This window comes from Schistocerca serialis, chromosome 3 (assembly GCF_023864345.2).
Source record: "Schistocerca serialis cubense isolate TAMUIC-IGC-003099 chromosome 3, iqSchSeri2.2, whole genome shotgun sequence".
Taxonomy (NCBI): Eukaryota; Metazoa; Arthropoda; class Insecta; order Orthoptera; family Acrididae; genus Schistocerca; species Schistocerca serialis.
In genome coordinates, this window is record NC_064640.1 from 112,738,877 (window position 1) to 112,754,689 (window position 15,813).

At 42.0% G+C, this 15,813-nt stretch overlaps 1 protein-coding gene across 1 annotated transcript in view; it reads right to left on the bottom strand.

The window, feature by feature from the left end:
* The window catches only part of LOC126471541 (uncharacterized), a 237,436-nt gene extending 222,073 nt beyond the window's left edge, over window positions 1-15,363 (bottom strand). The window contains exon 1 of the mRNA XM_050099768.1: window positions 15,161-15,363. Within this exon, the coding sequence (XP_049955725.1) occupies window positions 15,161-15,323 (163 nt within the window). The 5' untranslated portion in view covers window positions 15,324-15,363. The remainder of the gene's footprint in view (window positions 1-15,160) is intronic.
* Window positions 15,364-15,813: the final 450 nt, after the last annotated feature.

Sequence of the window (15,813 nt, forward strand, 5' to 3'; positions counted from 1 at the left end):
TCGATCGGTCATTTGGAGGGAGTTCTATTGTAGTGTATGGAATGTTGTTTATACAATCTAGACAATGTGTGGAATATTGTTTACTTAAACAATTTAGGGGATTCAAGGCAGTGTATGGAATATAGTTTATTTATTTATTTAAATAATTTTTCAGGAAATCAATCACCAACCCCGCCATCCCACCCCGGCCCCCCTTGCCCCCTCCCCTACCTGGACGACGGTTCAATCCCGCGTCCAGCCATCCTGATTTAGGTTTTCCGTGATTTCCCTAAATCACACCAGGCAAATGCCGGGATGGTTCCTCTGAAAGGGCACGGCCGACTTCCTTCCCCATCCTTCCCTAATCCGATGAGACCGATGACCAAGCTGTCTGGTCTTCCCTAAACCAACCAACCCTACCTGGAAACTGGCGGCTCTGCGGTGGAGAGGAAGGATCTTTTTAAGGGGAAATTCAAGGGTATATTGTTTATTTATATTCAAAAAATCAGTTTGCAGGGGTTGGATTTCTCTTGCTTATCAGTCTATGCTATTTGGAAAGAGGCAGGTTTTGTGATAAGTAATTACATCGATCGAATTTCTTCTTTATTCCGACTGCGCAAGGAATACCGTCATGGAACACACATCACACGTAATTACTCACAGTTAAAAATCTTTCGATCGCGAAGCACGCGCGGCCCGCCGTCCCCTCTCCACTGGACCGCACAGGACGCTACCGCTCACGCTCTCAGGAGTCGGTATGCACCGGCGGCCCCCGCGAAGTGACGACGAGACAGTCAGCTGCCGAACCACATGCAGGTGTCAGTTAGGGTCCCGCAAGGATGAGGCGGCGGCATCCCTTTCATACATGACACCTGAGAAGTACCTGCCGAAATACGTGTTCACCTAGGCACCGTTGCTGGCGCGATGACAGCTGCAGTGCAGGTCGAGCGCCGAGAGATGTTTGCATAGCAGCTACAATATTCTCAGTGTTATACCGGCGTCACATATCTATGTAAATAACAGCCAACTCCCCCCCTCTGGATGCGCTACAGGAATCTGTTCCAGAATAACATCGACTGCTTTCTCCCTAACGATCCAAACGGGACATGCGAACTGCGTGTTGCCGTGCACGTGTGCCTACCTGCAGTGTGGCTGAGGCATCGTCGCAAAATGTTCGGCCTGCTGTCAACATACGTCTCAGAAACGTAAAACGATCTCACCGCTAAAAGCCTTCATCATGTCTGCGCACGCTCACTAAATCACCGCTAATCAGGTCAGGATGCACCGGCGGCCCCCCGCGATTTGACGACATGGCTGTCAGCTGCCGAACCACGGGCAGGTGTCAGTCCCGCAAGCATGAGGCAGCGACATCCCTTTCTTATTTGTCACCTGAGAAATACCTTTCGAAATACGTGCTCACCTAGGCACCGTTGCAGGCGCGATGATGCATAGCTTTCATATCTGCGCATCCAGCGAGATGTCTCCATAATGGCTCACCCTCACAGGCACACCAATGTTATACTGCAGTCACATGTCTATGCAAAGAGGAGCCAAGTCTACCTCTCAGAAATAGTAAAGTGCTGCAGAAATGCACATGTCTAAAATTATATCTCCTATGCTTGAAGAAAACCACAGACATAGCTTGTGGTTAAAACTGTACACTGAAAGCGGGAACAGGGTTGAAAACAAGAACACAGATGTTGCGAGGCAAGAATTCATTTATTTCTCATCCAACTTAAAAGTAATTTTACACTTTCATAAGCAGACACAGCAACACTACTTTCACACTTCTTCTTCTTCTTCTTCTTCTTCTTCTTCTTCTTCTTGAGTCGAAGGAGAGAAGGACACCCGTAGAATTCCAGGTCTTCAATAGCAGCAAACTTAAAGATTCGACATATCCATGAGATCGTCTCCTTTCCCTTCACGTAGATGACGAATAATTTATGTTCAGTCATCATATCTTTATAGCGTATCCCAGAGAATTCCATGGTAGAAATGTGTTAACCACTTTGCACTCTTCCGTGTCTTAGCACACTTCACATACTTGAAAGACCTCGATGAAGCAATGTTTGCTGAGAATGTCTCTATTATTCCCACATCTTGTGTGTACGCTAAGAATGCAACATCTTTAAATATGAACTGACTACAGTCACCATCATAGAAACCCTGAGCGTCTGCAATGATGTTCACGGCTTGAGATTCCATTGTGAAATGCTCTAGGTATGGTGCAGCACCCGTTCATTTATACAGCTTGTTGTACAACACCGGTGAGTGGGCAGTAGCTGAGCACACGGTCATGTAGAACTAGAGCATATGCGGCAGTGTGTTGTGGGAAATTTGTCGAAGATTCAAATTCAATTCGCACTTCTATAGGTCCAGACTTAATTATCTTGTTCTGTTTCAAGCAGTCTATTATGATGATCAGTGAAAGCTACTTGAACTTCCATGGACTGAGTAGACACCCTCCTCCCTCTCCTTAAGCATTTTCATAGTAAGAAGCACGAAACCTTGCATACATGTCATATGCTAGACTGTATACATTTCCATTCCACTGCAGGTGTAAATTGTCATATGGCTAGAATTCTGAATTCAGATAGACTTTGGCATTAGTTAACTTGTAGTTGTCAAACACGGCGGAATCATTTGCTAAATTACCTCTTCTATTAGTCTGAAACAGAAGTATGACGAATCTAGACGTCTCTAGCTGCAAGGAGGTTTTAGTAGGCCATGTTTGTCTGCTCGCAGTCAGTAACACTGGGTACTCGAAAACCTCCCACGAGCGAATTGTTAGTTATAGAAATGTACTGGAATTCAGGACTTTTAAAAGCTTCAAACGCTCCTCATCTGATACGCTGATGTGAGGCATTTTCCGTATTATATTGCTGATTGTGGTCACATTCTCTTCTTGAGCTGCCTAAATGTATGAGTTATTGTTCATCGCACTCCGTACCAAAATGAGTTCTTGTTTAGCGTTCATAATAATCTGCCTCATTTTCTGAAAGTAGCCCATAAGCATTTTTAGAGGTACGTATGCAGTAAATCGCTTGTACTCTGCAATTGTTCTATCCTCCGGATCGTCTATGAACCACCCCGCATTTTCTAAACCATGCATATCCGCGGGTGATGCAGAGACGTATGTTTTAAGGGTTGATGTTATGCCGACATTGCGTGTACAGTCGTTCTCAGACCCATTGAGTTCATAGCGTATCTCTTGGAAGAGGAATGCTAAAGCGTTAAGTGTAAGCTTGGATCCCACTGTATCGCTGCCGTCGGTTTTCTTGAATGACCCCTCTAGATATATGAAACTCTTGCATGGAAGCGTCAGTGCGTCTTGGTGCTGGACGGCAATCCTAATTTCATCGTTCTTGTTAAATGTGGTTGAAGCGTAAGGTTTATGAGAGAAGTATTCCTGACGTATAATTCTCTCATCATACTCTACTGGACTGGTTATATTGGGTGAGGACGTCATTGCGCTGCTTCAGGCCAACTGATTTAAGAAACTCGTAGCTCGCACGTGTTATCACTTTGCTGTTCGGTAGCGAAGTGGCATGCTGTGGATTGCGTGCACTTGTTTTATAGCGTACTCCCATCCTGACTTAGATGTAATCGTACAATGATTTCCTCACCACGAAAGTCAAGTTGATTATTCTGGTTCACAATACGCAGCTCCAAATAGTCCAATGTCTGAGCTATCACTGGAAGGTATATTCCATTGGCAAGGTTCTCAACAATCTTCTATCCTGTTGCAACTGAGGGGAAGAATCCGTAAATAGTATGAATCAGGCTGTCGTTAAGATGAAGTTCGTTGCAATGTTACACTCGACTCGGATTGTGCTGACGGGAAGTATGTCCACAGTCTGATCTGACTCGTAAAATTTACTTGGATCCTTCTTCAAAACCTGTCCTTTTGTGAAACCCAGTTGTAAGTAGGCTGTTTAGGTTTTCTTATTGGTAACGCCACGTAGCGCTATGTATGAAAATCACTGGCTGTGCTGTGTGCAGTCTGTGGCTAGTTTGCATTGTTGTCTGCCATTGTAGTGTTGGGCAGCTGGATGTGAACAGCGCGTAGTGTTGCGCAGTTGGAGGAGAGCCGACAGCAGTGGTGGATGTGGGGAAGTGAGATGGCGGATTTTTGAGAGCGGATGATCTGGACGTGTGTCCATCAGAAACGTGTGAAGTTGATGTTTCAAAAGCTATTCTGATCTTTTACGTATGTACTTATGTCATAATTCCTGTAACACTGATGTACACGTTTATTTCTATTCTTTTGTAAAGCCCGTATTACTGCAAATGTTATCTGTATGTTCTTTAATGATGTATTTTGTACCTTTGTTATTGTATTCTTATGTTATAAAATTGTAAGTGACACCAGTTCATCAAATTAAGTAACTTGTAAACATTCATTTCACTGCACACATTTCTGTTGGTCATAATATATGCACAGTATGTGAGAAGTGGGGACTGTTAGTGCTTGCACGTGTGTTAATAATTCAGCAAGGGACTCGTTAACAGCATTGCTGGTTCTAAGGACAATCCCAAAAACTTTGTGAGTGCACAAGTGGTGGTTTATGGACTTGCTATATTGTCCGCAAGACTCTTCGATGGTGATTGTGCACCTGCACAGTCGCAACAGATGGCTGCTAGCCATCTCTACAAGAACTACAGTGGGTCTACACCTTTGATGACTCACCAGTACCATTATTTCTACAAGGACTGCAGTGGGTCTGCACCTCTGGTGGCCCACCAATACCGTAATCTCTACCAGGACTACAGTGGGTCTGCTCTTTGATGACCTACCTACCAACATTCTTCAAAACTTCGACTGACTCTGCAGTGGGTTTGCTCTGTTGTGGCCTATTACCTGTCTGCATGTCAAGAGTCAGCACTGTCTTTCCGTTGGAAGGACAACACTACTTCTTCAAGATTGCATGGAAATCCACTACTTCCATGTGCATTTTCTTTTACTAATGAGACTTTGTGAGAAAAACTGTAATTACTACTGTGATGAATGATCAGGACTGTCTTTATGGACTGTAAGAAAATTTTAGCTTTTGACCAACATTGTATCAATAAGTGTGTGCATTTGATATCTTTGTTATTTTAATTATGAAAAAAAATTTTCAAATCTGTATTGGCCACTGCCCAAAACATTTTGTCAAATTTTTTGTGGGGAGCATGGGAGCTATGTAAGTAGGCTGTTTAGGTTTTCTTATTGGTAACGCCACGTAGCGCTATGTATGAAAATCACTGGCTGTGCTGTGTGCAGTCTGTGGCTAGTTTGCATTGTTGTCTGCCATTGTAGTGTTGGGCAGCTGGATGTGAACAGCGCGTAGCGTTGCGCAGTTGGAGGTGAGCCGCCAGCAGTGGTGGATGTGGGGAAGTGAGACGGCGGATTTTTGAGAGCGGATGATCTGGACGTGTGTCCATCAGAAACAGTACATTTGTAAGATTGGATGTCATGAACTGCTATATATATTATGACTTTTGAACACTATTAAGATAAATACATTGTTTGTTCTCTATCAAAATCTTTCATTTGTATGCCTATCAGTAGTTAGTGCCTTCAGTAGTTTGAATCTTTTATTGAACTGGCAGTAGTGGCGCTCGCTGTATTGCAGTAGTTCGAGTAACGAAGATTTTTGTGAGGTAAGTGATAGATGAAAGGTATAGGTTAATGTTAGTCAGGGCCATCCTTTTGTAGGGATTATTGAAAGTCAGGTTGCGTTGCGCTAAAAAATATTGTGTGTCAGTTTAGTGTTGATCAGAATAGGTAAAGAGCGAAATGTCTGAGTACGTTCAGTTCTGCTCAGCTGTTTGAAAATCAAATAATCTAAGAGATTTATCAGCACAGTAATTCACCAATTTTTCTAAGGGGACGTTTCACAGTAGGCGCCCTATTGAACCTTTCTGGTTAAAGTCAATCGTTGCATTTACAGTCCTTATTTCAGATTTAAGTGTACTGATGTTAGCACATAGCTCAATATCTTTTCCAGACTATTTTAAGACTTCGTTTAAATCACCAATATCGTATGCACCCGGTTCTATTTCCACAGTGTCTTTTTCACCATTAATATCCAGATTTAGTTTGTTGATAGTCTCAGTGATATTTGGGATGTTGTTGTACGTCTCCAGTCCAATCAATGCAATACTCCTTTCACCAATGCTCAAATCAATTGGCGGGAAGTAATTTGCACGTAATACAGATGATCGTACTTTTAACATCAAAGTATACGACATTGCATCTGAACCTCAACTGATGAAGGTATGTTTAACGCCCCTCCTTATATAGCATGCTTCTTGTTCTTTGTAAACGTCAAGAGAAACATGATGCGTAGATGTCCACAGAGGTATGTATTAAAGCCCTGATAATGCCGATAATTGAAGAACACACTTCTTCAGTGAGTGAAGTATTGTTGTAATTCTTCTGTCGGTTGCAGGTCACCAAATGAGTCGAAACAGTAGACTGCATCCGCATTTTTCATAACATATGATACCCAGTGGGTGCCGGGGCCTCCAGCAACATCTGAATTCACAATTCCACATTCACCAGTATTCCACATAGTCTTCAGTAATGTATCCATGATAAATACACCATGGAACCTTGGAATGTCGAATTTCTTTCTAACAAATTTAAGAAGATCAGTATTTGTGAGTGGTCGATCTTGTACGACTGCTAATGGGCTTTCTTTTTTATTTATGAATAGACCAAGCCCTTTCCTGTACGGTTTCAAGTATAGTCCTTTTCCGATGGCTGTCGCTTCCATCATGCAGTTATGTCTTCTTGCTTCTTCTAACTGCGCTTGGGAGCTTCGCGCGCTCTTGACCGTTCGAGCAATAGCTGCAGCACCACCAGCGAGGGACCCTACCGCCTAGATCGCGGTGAGGGCCGGGATGTGAAATGGAAGAAAACTGCCAGATGTCTTGGGTATTGGTAGAACTCGAGGTGCTTTCACCGATCCTCTTCCTCTTATTCCTGCACATTTCTGCTTCAGTGTGTTTATAGCTGCATACATCGCTGTTAGGATACAGTTCTTCAAACAGCTCTGCTTCCCGCCCTTGTCCTTCTTCTTGTTTATTGCACAACGTGCAGCATTCATACGTAATTCGCTTGAAATTAATCACTCCTAAACCCAACTTAATTTTTCCTCGCATGGTTTTATCAACTGCAAATGCTGCGATGCGTTGACCTATACCAATATCCTTTCTTCTCCATATCGCCTTAGCCTTATCAGCTAAGATCCTATCTACAATGTGGCGACATGATAGATCTTTATTTGCAGCGTATGCAATGTCATGTTCCATACACGCTTTGTCAAGCAGATTAACCCCCTTATCACCTCGTGCCAAGCGTTTCTGAAGCTTTGTCCCACGTCCACAGTAGTTATACCAAGTGATGTGTAATTCCACTGGCAGTTTGTCTAGAATGCCACTACGTCATCTAATGCGTCTCCTAGCACGCATGTTATGCTGCTGCGCTGGTTGTGGACTGTGCGTCCTCATTATATAGCAAATCGTCGGCATCAATCCATCTGTTTTGTGTAGCAGGAAAACAAGCCACTTGACTAGTGCTTTATTTCCGCGACATCTTATGACTCTCTCCACGAGAAACACATCCGGTTCTGAGCTTTTCTGCAACTCCTCGGTGTGGAAGCAGCCTGCAATTTCTTCACCTTTAATATCCTTCAATATATAAGTTCTAGGATTCGTTCTTTGCACCTTTGAAATTGTAAATATCTCTGTTGACCAGTTCGGTAGGTATGATTTCTCAAATGCTATCTTGTGTTTCGAGATACGTACCAAATCACCTAGATTACATTTCTGTCTACGTGGATCCATCATTTTAATGCGATAGTACAGCGTATCCATGACTCCATTATCACGAACGTCGATTAGTCTCATTTTTATTGTGGTATGTTTCGTTCGATTACACTAAGCAATTATTTGTGAGAAAATATCTGTCCATTTGTATGAGCCGCGAAGGTTAAAACGCATCCACATTCTACCTTTTATTGTTCTGTTCAGACGCTCCACGTTACTTGCCTTCAGGTGAGTGAATCTTGAGTGGTGATGTATTCCGTACCACTGCTTCACGGTCTTGAAATACCTATTGTAACTCCTCGTCGTGATCGGTTTGGAGGTTGTCTGGGCATCGACTCGTCCCTGTCTGTAGCAAACGCTCAAAAACTTCCGCGACATTTCTATCCGTTTTTGTTTTGACAGGTAATGCCCAGGCAAATTTGGAGTATCAACAACCATTAAAATATATTTGAATCCATTATTCTCATGTGAGTATTCCCTCATATCTACAAGATCAGCTTGCCATAAGTCATCCAAACCTTTAATCATAACATGCCTACGAGGGTATGTTCTGTGTGCTGGTACGTGCAGTTCTCGAACTACTGTCTCCATATTTATTCGATGATACCCCTCTCTCTAAGCTCAGAGATTACTGAAACAGCATCATTCGAATGAGCTGTATTACCTGCAGCAGCTGATGCCGTGCGCAGTCATAGTCGATCTATTAGCTCGTCGGGGTCGTCATAATATATATACTGCGGGATTCGATTGTTCACTGCTTTATGCTCAATGTCAATACCATCACCGCTGCTGCTGCTGTTGTTGTTTTCGCCAACAAGTATTGGTTTCACAATGGTTTTATATTTCATGTTGCTCAGGCTTTTCGCGATCATATGTACATCAGTCGTGTGCAGTATTTCACGGAGTGTTCCCCTATCATTAACTGAATAATTTATAGGCTTTTTGGTAGGTCTTAGTAAAATAAGATTCATTAAGCTAGGTGTTATCTCAAACCACCTATCACGAATCTGTATTGTGTCATCAGTTACAGTTATAGGATGCATACCCAACATGCACGGTCTTCCCCTGGTAACGCCGAATGTTCTATCTATCTGACCACAGGCTATCCGCTGTCACAATCTGCTGAAGTCGACGTTGTTTCTCACGTCAGCTGGCCCCGACAGTGGCTGTTACTCCTGAATAAAGGCGCCCACGGTACATCCTTAACAAGTTGACAGATGAAATGGCCAGCGTCTCCCTACCTATAACGGGGAATGCCCCATGGTACGAGCATGCCCGCTCTTGCTACGATCATGTTTGATGGTACTGTGCGTCTTGCCCATGCTGTGCTGGGCTGTAATGCCGACGACTAGTACAAGGTCTGAGAACGTCCCAGTCACATTACACGCTCAACTATTCCTTTCGACTGTAGTGACAGGCTCTCTCTCTCTCTCTCTCTCTATCTATCTATCTATCTGTCTCATTCACACACACACACACACACACACACACACACACACACACACACACACAAGCACGCACGCACGCAGTAGCTATCTCAAATTAAGTTACGGTTGAATGTACAACATGTTCATGATAAGATGTGTCTATCATGCTGAACAAAGTATTGACATATATTATTAAGTTTAATCTTGAGTAACACACTGAAAAGTAAAACGTTTGTTGTTGGTTTCTGATAAATATGGTAAAATAAAAAGAAATGTGCGCTACACAAGAAATCCACCCGGGAAGTTCGCTATCGCCAGTACGCCACAGCTCGTTTCATCTTATACAGTGTATTTTCAAAAGTATCAAAGTCATTGCCTAGTCATTCTTCCGTTACATCTTATTTAAGCAGCAAGTAGACTGCCAAGTTCCTGCTTTAAACAAAAAGAATTATTATGGTGCTAACTCCATCGTCCTATATCCTGCTTATATGAGATTGAGCACTCGAAAGGTATATGCAAGCATTTTATGTAAAATTAACGTAAAATATCTTAAGATAATCCCTTCAAGTCTAAATAAATTGACAATCTTGTGACTGGATGCAGGATTTTTGTTGTTATTTTGCACAACTTACATAGTTGCGTTTATACTGCTATTTCGAGGTAAAATTGAAAAATTCAATTATCAACATTAGAAAATGATTAATAGTATTTTACTATTTATTAAAGTAAAACAGCAAACAGACAAATAACATAATAAATAATGTTACTCAATTCTTATTCTTTGTGAATCAGACTACATTATAACTTTCTCCTCTACTAAACGTAGCTGTTTTTTGTAATTGCATGCCGTGAATGTTTTTTAATTAGAGCTGCAAGATATATGTTAAAAATTTTAAACTTGTGTAGCTATGGGAGTGTTTTCTAACCAATTTGCTTGGCTAGTTTCGCCGATCCAGAATTCAGTTCATCTTTCCATCAATAAACATTCCTACGCTATAGCTGAGTATAAATGGTACCTGGATGAATAAAACAGTGAAAAATCTCTGAATCCTATTTATTTCTTTCCTTCTCTCGTACCCAGCGCGTTGGTGTGGTAGTTTAGACGATACGTCGTATTTGGTGTGATTCAAATCCCCGCCTGTGCATCCAGACTTAGGATTTCCTAATCACTGACATGAATGATGGATCAAAAATTGCACTGCAAATTTTTCCACGGCTTCTTAGTTCGAGGTGGTGCTCTGTCCTAATAACCGAACGTTCAGTTCTAATGTCCTTTCTTTTACTTCTTGCAAAAATTATATAACGAATATATGAGTCAGGAAATAAAGTGGCAATTACAATCTCTGAACGTAAATTTCTTTCCTACTTAGCCCAAACTTCACGTGTCAACTACAACTGCCAACATCCCTTCGATTTTCTACTGTTCTTATTTTCGCGTTGAGAACGTTCTTTATGAACACACTAGTTTTTGTCGTTGGTTGTAACGTGTAAACAGACAAGGTATCAAGACGGAAGTACCATTTCGTGGAATGAACGATTTATTTGTCTTCAGCCACGTTAAGGCAAAAACTTTTCTGCAAACTGCGGTACACAATTCTTATGCGTATAAGATATTGTTGGTGCGGATAAAGCTTTATGTTCCTGACATCAAACCGAAATATAGAAATCCTTCTGTGCATCATGTTGACTGGCGACACTGAATGACAGTGCCTTAAATTTTCTGTTTACACCTCTGCTTGCCGTGGACAGGTTCAAATGGTTCAAATGGCTCTGAGCACTATGGGACTCAACTGCTGAGGTCATTAGTCCCCTAGAACTTAGAACTAGTTAAACCTAACTAACCTAAGGACATCACAAACATCCATGCCCGAGGCAGGATTCGAACCTGCGACCGTAGCGGTCTTGCGGTTCCACACTGCAGCGCCTTTAACCGCATGGCCACTTCGGCCGGCGCCGTGGACAGGCTCAAACGTTTTAAGCGTTAAAACGATTTAGCTTATTGCGCTAGTACGTTGGTGAGGAAGGAACATTAAGCAAAACAATCGAACGAAGACATGACTTTATAGGTCAAATAAAACACCACAATCCGTCCCTCGTAAACATTCTAAAATTTACAGCTCGAGGAGAGAAACGACAAGAAAGACGCCAAGTGTTATGTTGTGAACAAACCACAAATAATGCCGAGTCAGTAAGTATCGCTTGAGGACATACAACAACCAGCCACTTTTTATAAAATTTGTATCAGATTCGATAGTTGGCAGTATTAAATCTACAGACATAACTGACTTCAAAAGTAATTTCCGAATAGACACGAAAATTGTAACTACAAAATCTTGCATGCTTATTGGTCTACATCTTGTAAATATTATTAAAAGATGTCTTCCTGCACATCATGAGCTACGTGTAAAAATATTTAATTGGCACACCGGTATTCAGGAACATATCCCATCGTCAGTGGCATGTGATACAGATAACAAACAAATAAATTTATAGAATCGATATCTGTAACACCAGAGCATTTTTCATACATTACAGAGGCAATATAAGGTTCCTTACATATTGCGTACGTGCATATCAAATAACGTGCGTGTCAGGTATGGAATCGTTATGGTGTTAAAATTGATGTGGCTCTGGGAAATACAGAAGCCAGTCGATATTTAAATTCTAATTATAACCGTGTGTTTGTTATCATGACAGAGTCCGGTATGTCTCTTACCTCTGTCAGACGCTAAATGGCGACACTTCTTGTTCGTAGCGTACACTAGTGTCACGAGATGAAAACATGTATATATACCGGGTGATCAAAAGTCAGTATAAATTTGAAAACTTGATAAACCACGGAATAATGTAGACAGAGAGATAAAAATTGACGCACATGCTTGGAATGACATGGAGTTTTATTTTAAGCATAAAAAAACAAAGTTCACAAAATGTCCGACAGATGGCGCTGGACAGCAAAACTGCTACCGTGACGGGTGAGAGGTACGCCGATATGTTACAGAATCGCATCATCCCCAGCCTGGCTGATAAACACCTGCTGGAAGGTACGATGTTTATGCAGGATGGGGATCCACCCCATATTGCTAGACGCGTGAAAGATTTCTTGCGCGCGTCGTTTGGTGATGATCGTGTGCTCACCCGATGGTGGACATATTGAGCACATCCTGTAAAGAACATCATCTTTGCTTTGTCTTACTTTATTATGCTAATTATTGCTATTCTGATCAGATGAAGCGCCATCTGTCGGACATTTTTTGAACTTTTGTATTCTTTTGGTTCTAATAAAACCCCATGTCATTCCAAGCATGTGTGTCAATTTGTACCTCTCTATCTACATTATTCCGTGATTTATTCAGTTTTCAAATTTATACCGACTTTTTTATCACCCGGTATATAATATTTCAGAGATAACATGAGACCTGTAGTACAGGACTCCTTGTCCTGACCACCATTTCCATATTTTCATCTCGTGATTACAGTGTCCAGAACGACCAAGAAGTGTGGCCGTTTAGCGTTTGATAGTGAAAACATGTATACACAACAGCCTATGCACCACAGAGGTAAGACAGATAAGGAACCCTATCGTAACAACAAAGAAATGGTTATAATTAGATTTTAAATATCAACTGGGTTCTATGCGCTGTAAATCCACATCAGTTTTAACATCACAACTGTTTCATACTTGACACACACGTCGTCTGATACAGACGCACACAAAATGTAAATAGTATTTCTACTGTGAGGTATACAAAATGTTCTTGTGTTGTAGACATCGATGTGTATACATTTATTTGTTGGTCACCTGTATCAGAGGCCACTGATGATGGGATATATGCCCGTAATCGGTGTGGCAGTTAAACATTTTTACATGCAGCTCATGGTGTGCTGTACGATTTCTTTTAACAAAATTATATCTTTACTTTAGATCAGTGATTCCCAACCTGAGGGTAATTACCAGCTGAGGGATAAAATGAAATTTTCTGAGGGGTAAAAAGAAAAGGATTCAACTGTGCTTCAGTAACGAAACTAAATTATTTTTGGAAGATCATTACTACTATTAACATTTCGTAGGATTGTAAACCTGATTAAGTTTTTCAAATAATAAAAAGTAAGGAAGGAAGATTAGTGTTTAATGTCCCGTCGACATCGAGGTCATTAGATACGGCTTCAACTAATAGCAATAATAATAGCAATAGCTTGTGAAACGAACTTATGAACATATTCCTCACACAGACCGCCGACTACATACATACTTTGTACTTTGTACCATGCATCCATGACAGTAAAGCTGATACATATACATCAAATATGATTAAATATCTCATGAAGATGCGTTCTCAGAGTTGGAGGTAGTTCCCGCAATAGACTAGAAATTGCTTCATTACTCATTTCGCAACAATAAAGAAATTGACAGCACTACACAACAGTAACTAAGTAATGAGTACTACAGTGCTGTATGGCCCACACATTATTATTATTGTTATTATTGGCAGTGGTCAGACACAAAGCATTGTCAGCCTGAAGTCTTCCAATTTCAGCCATTTCGCAGTTAAGTAATCCAGCAATCAAGCGATCTACAGACAATAACTACAGTGCACCCATTTTAAGTTGGTTGATTTTAAATGGGATTGCAGGGATTGGGTCAAGCAAGTATCGCTAGGGGTAGGTGTGGTACAGAGAAAGCACATTTTGTAACAAGTGTCTACCCTCCCGGCGGTAGTGGCCGAGCGGTTCTAGGCGCTACACTCTGGAACCGCACGACCGCTACGGTCGCAGGTTCGAATCCTGCCTCGGGCATGGATGTGTGTGATGTCCTTAGGTTAGTTAGGTTTAAGTAGTTCTAAGGTCTAGGGGACTGATGATGTTAGAAGTTAAGTCCCATAGTGCTCAGAGCCATTTGAACCATTTGTCTACCCTCAATATGGATACTTAGCTTCTGAGAGGGAGTTGTAGATAGGACTCGTGATTCCCTGAGGACAACTTCATCATCCTTTACAGAAGGTTATTAGAAAGGAATAGTATCAATTGTCACGTTGACTGATTAGTTCGTAGTTTAATAAAAAAAGCTCGCAAAAATTATCATTTATCAAAAAAAAAAAAAAATGGTTCAAATGGCTCTGAGCACTATGGGACTTAACATCTGTGGTCATCAGTCCCCTAGAACTTAGAACTACTTAAACCTAACTAACCTAAGGACATCACACACATCCATGCCCGAGGCAGGATTCGAACCTGCGACTGTAGCGGTCACGCGGTTCCAGACTGAAGCGCCAGAACCGCACGGCCACACCGGACGGCTATCATTTATCATTCGTCACTTTAAAAAATGGAAGTGTTCAAAGAAAATTCTTTATCGTTGTTAAGTTTGGTTAGGTACTAATGTTGTTAATGGTGGGGAGAGGGGGCTACGAGCTCAGGGAAAATGTTCCCAGGAAAGTTAGGAATCACTGGTTTGGATGTACTTTCTACCGCAAGCAAAAGCGAATGTGGCGCTGCAGTAGTATACTAGACAATTTAAGGCAGTTGTAAGGTGAAGAATAAAAGTAAGCGCACCCAGCTGTAAATTAGATGTAAATATACTACTTGACAAAGGTAGCAACTAAAGAAATGTTTATTTTTTACAGAAGAGGTGCAGTGTGCAAAATGCTGTTGGCACGAACTTACTAATGATGAAGATATAAGTGTTTTACACCAACTGAAGTTGAGTGAAAACAAAACGCCTCTACACGTGTATGAGGTCAAATAACTTCTTCACGTAATTTAATACAGTCACGGAGTTCAACCACTACTATTATTGATAAACTGATGTGAATAACTGTGCCGAAATGAAGTTAGCTGGTAAAAGATCCAGATGGAGAGTTAACAAGATTGACTGCAGGGTAATGGAGCAACATAGTACGGGGTACAGCGCAGGTGCGCCGCTTTCGCCAGCTCACCTGTGGTGTCGACTTCGGCGTCGGCTTCGGCTTCGGCTTCCGCTTCGGCTTCGGCTTCGGTTTCAGCTTCGGTTTCGGCTTCGGCTTCCTGCGAGAGGGCAGGCGCGGGCGCCCAGAGGCACAGCCAGAGAGCAGCCGACACGACGAGCCAGGCGCGCCTCATGTTGCCTGCATGGGGGTCGGCCGCGCTCTGCCGCCTGATGCAACAACGCCCGCGCCACTTACGAGGAAGTCTTGCATTACGCGCCAGACGAGATAATGGCCACCGTCACCAAACACGGCGAGCGGGAGCGCCTCTCACAGCGCGCAAATCGAGTCGCCAGCCCTTACCGACACGTCGATCTGTACGTACGGTGACACTCGCCACCAAAAAGAATATTTCTTTATGCGAATGAGCCCATGCAGGAGTTAAAATGATTGAAAAGCCACGATCGCTTCAATATCGTTTACTAGATGACCGGTTTCAGCACTCTGAAGGTGCCATCATCGGATCTTTGAAGGTATAACATAACAGGTTTGAGGGAGGGCTATATACAACTATTACAGAACCAAATACCTGAAACGTGGATTAACATTTATAAAACCATATGGACATCATGGTAAATGAGGCAGACCATCTGATAAAAATCATTGTCACAACCAATAAAAAATAA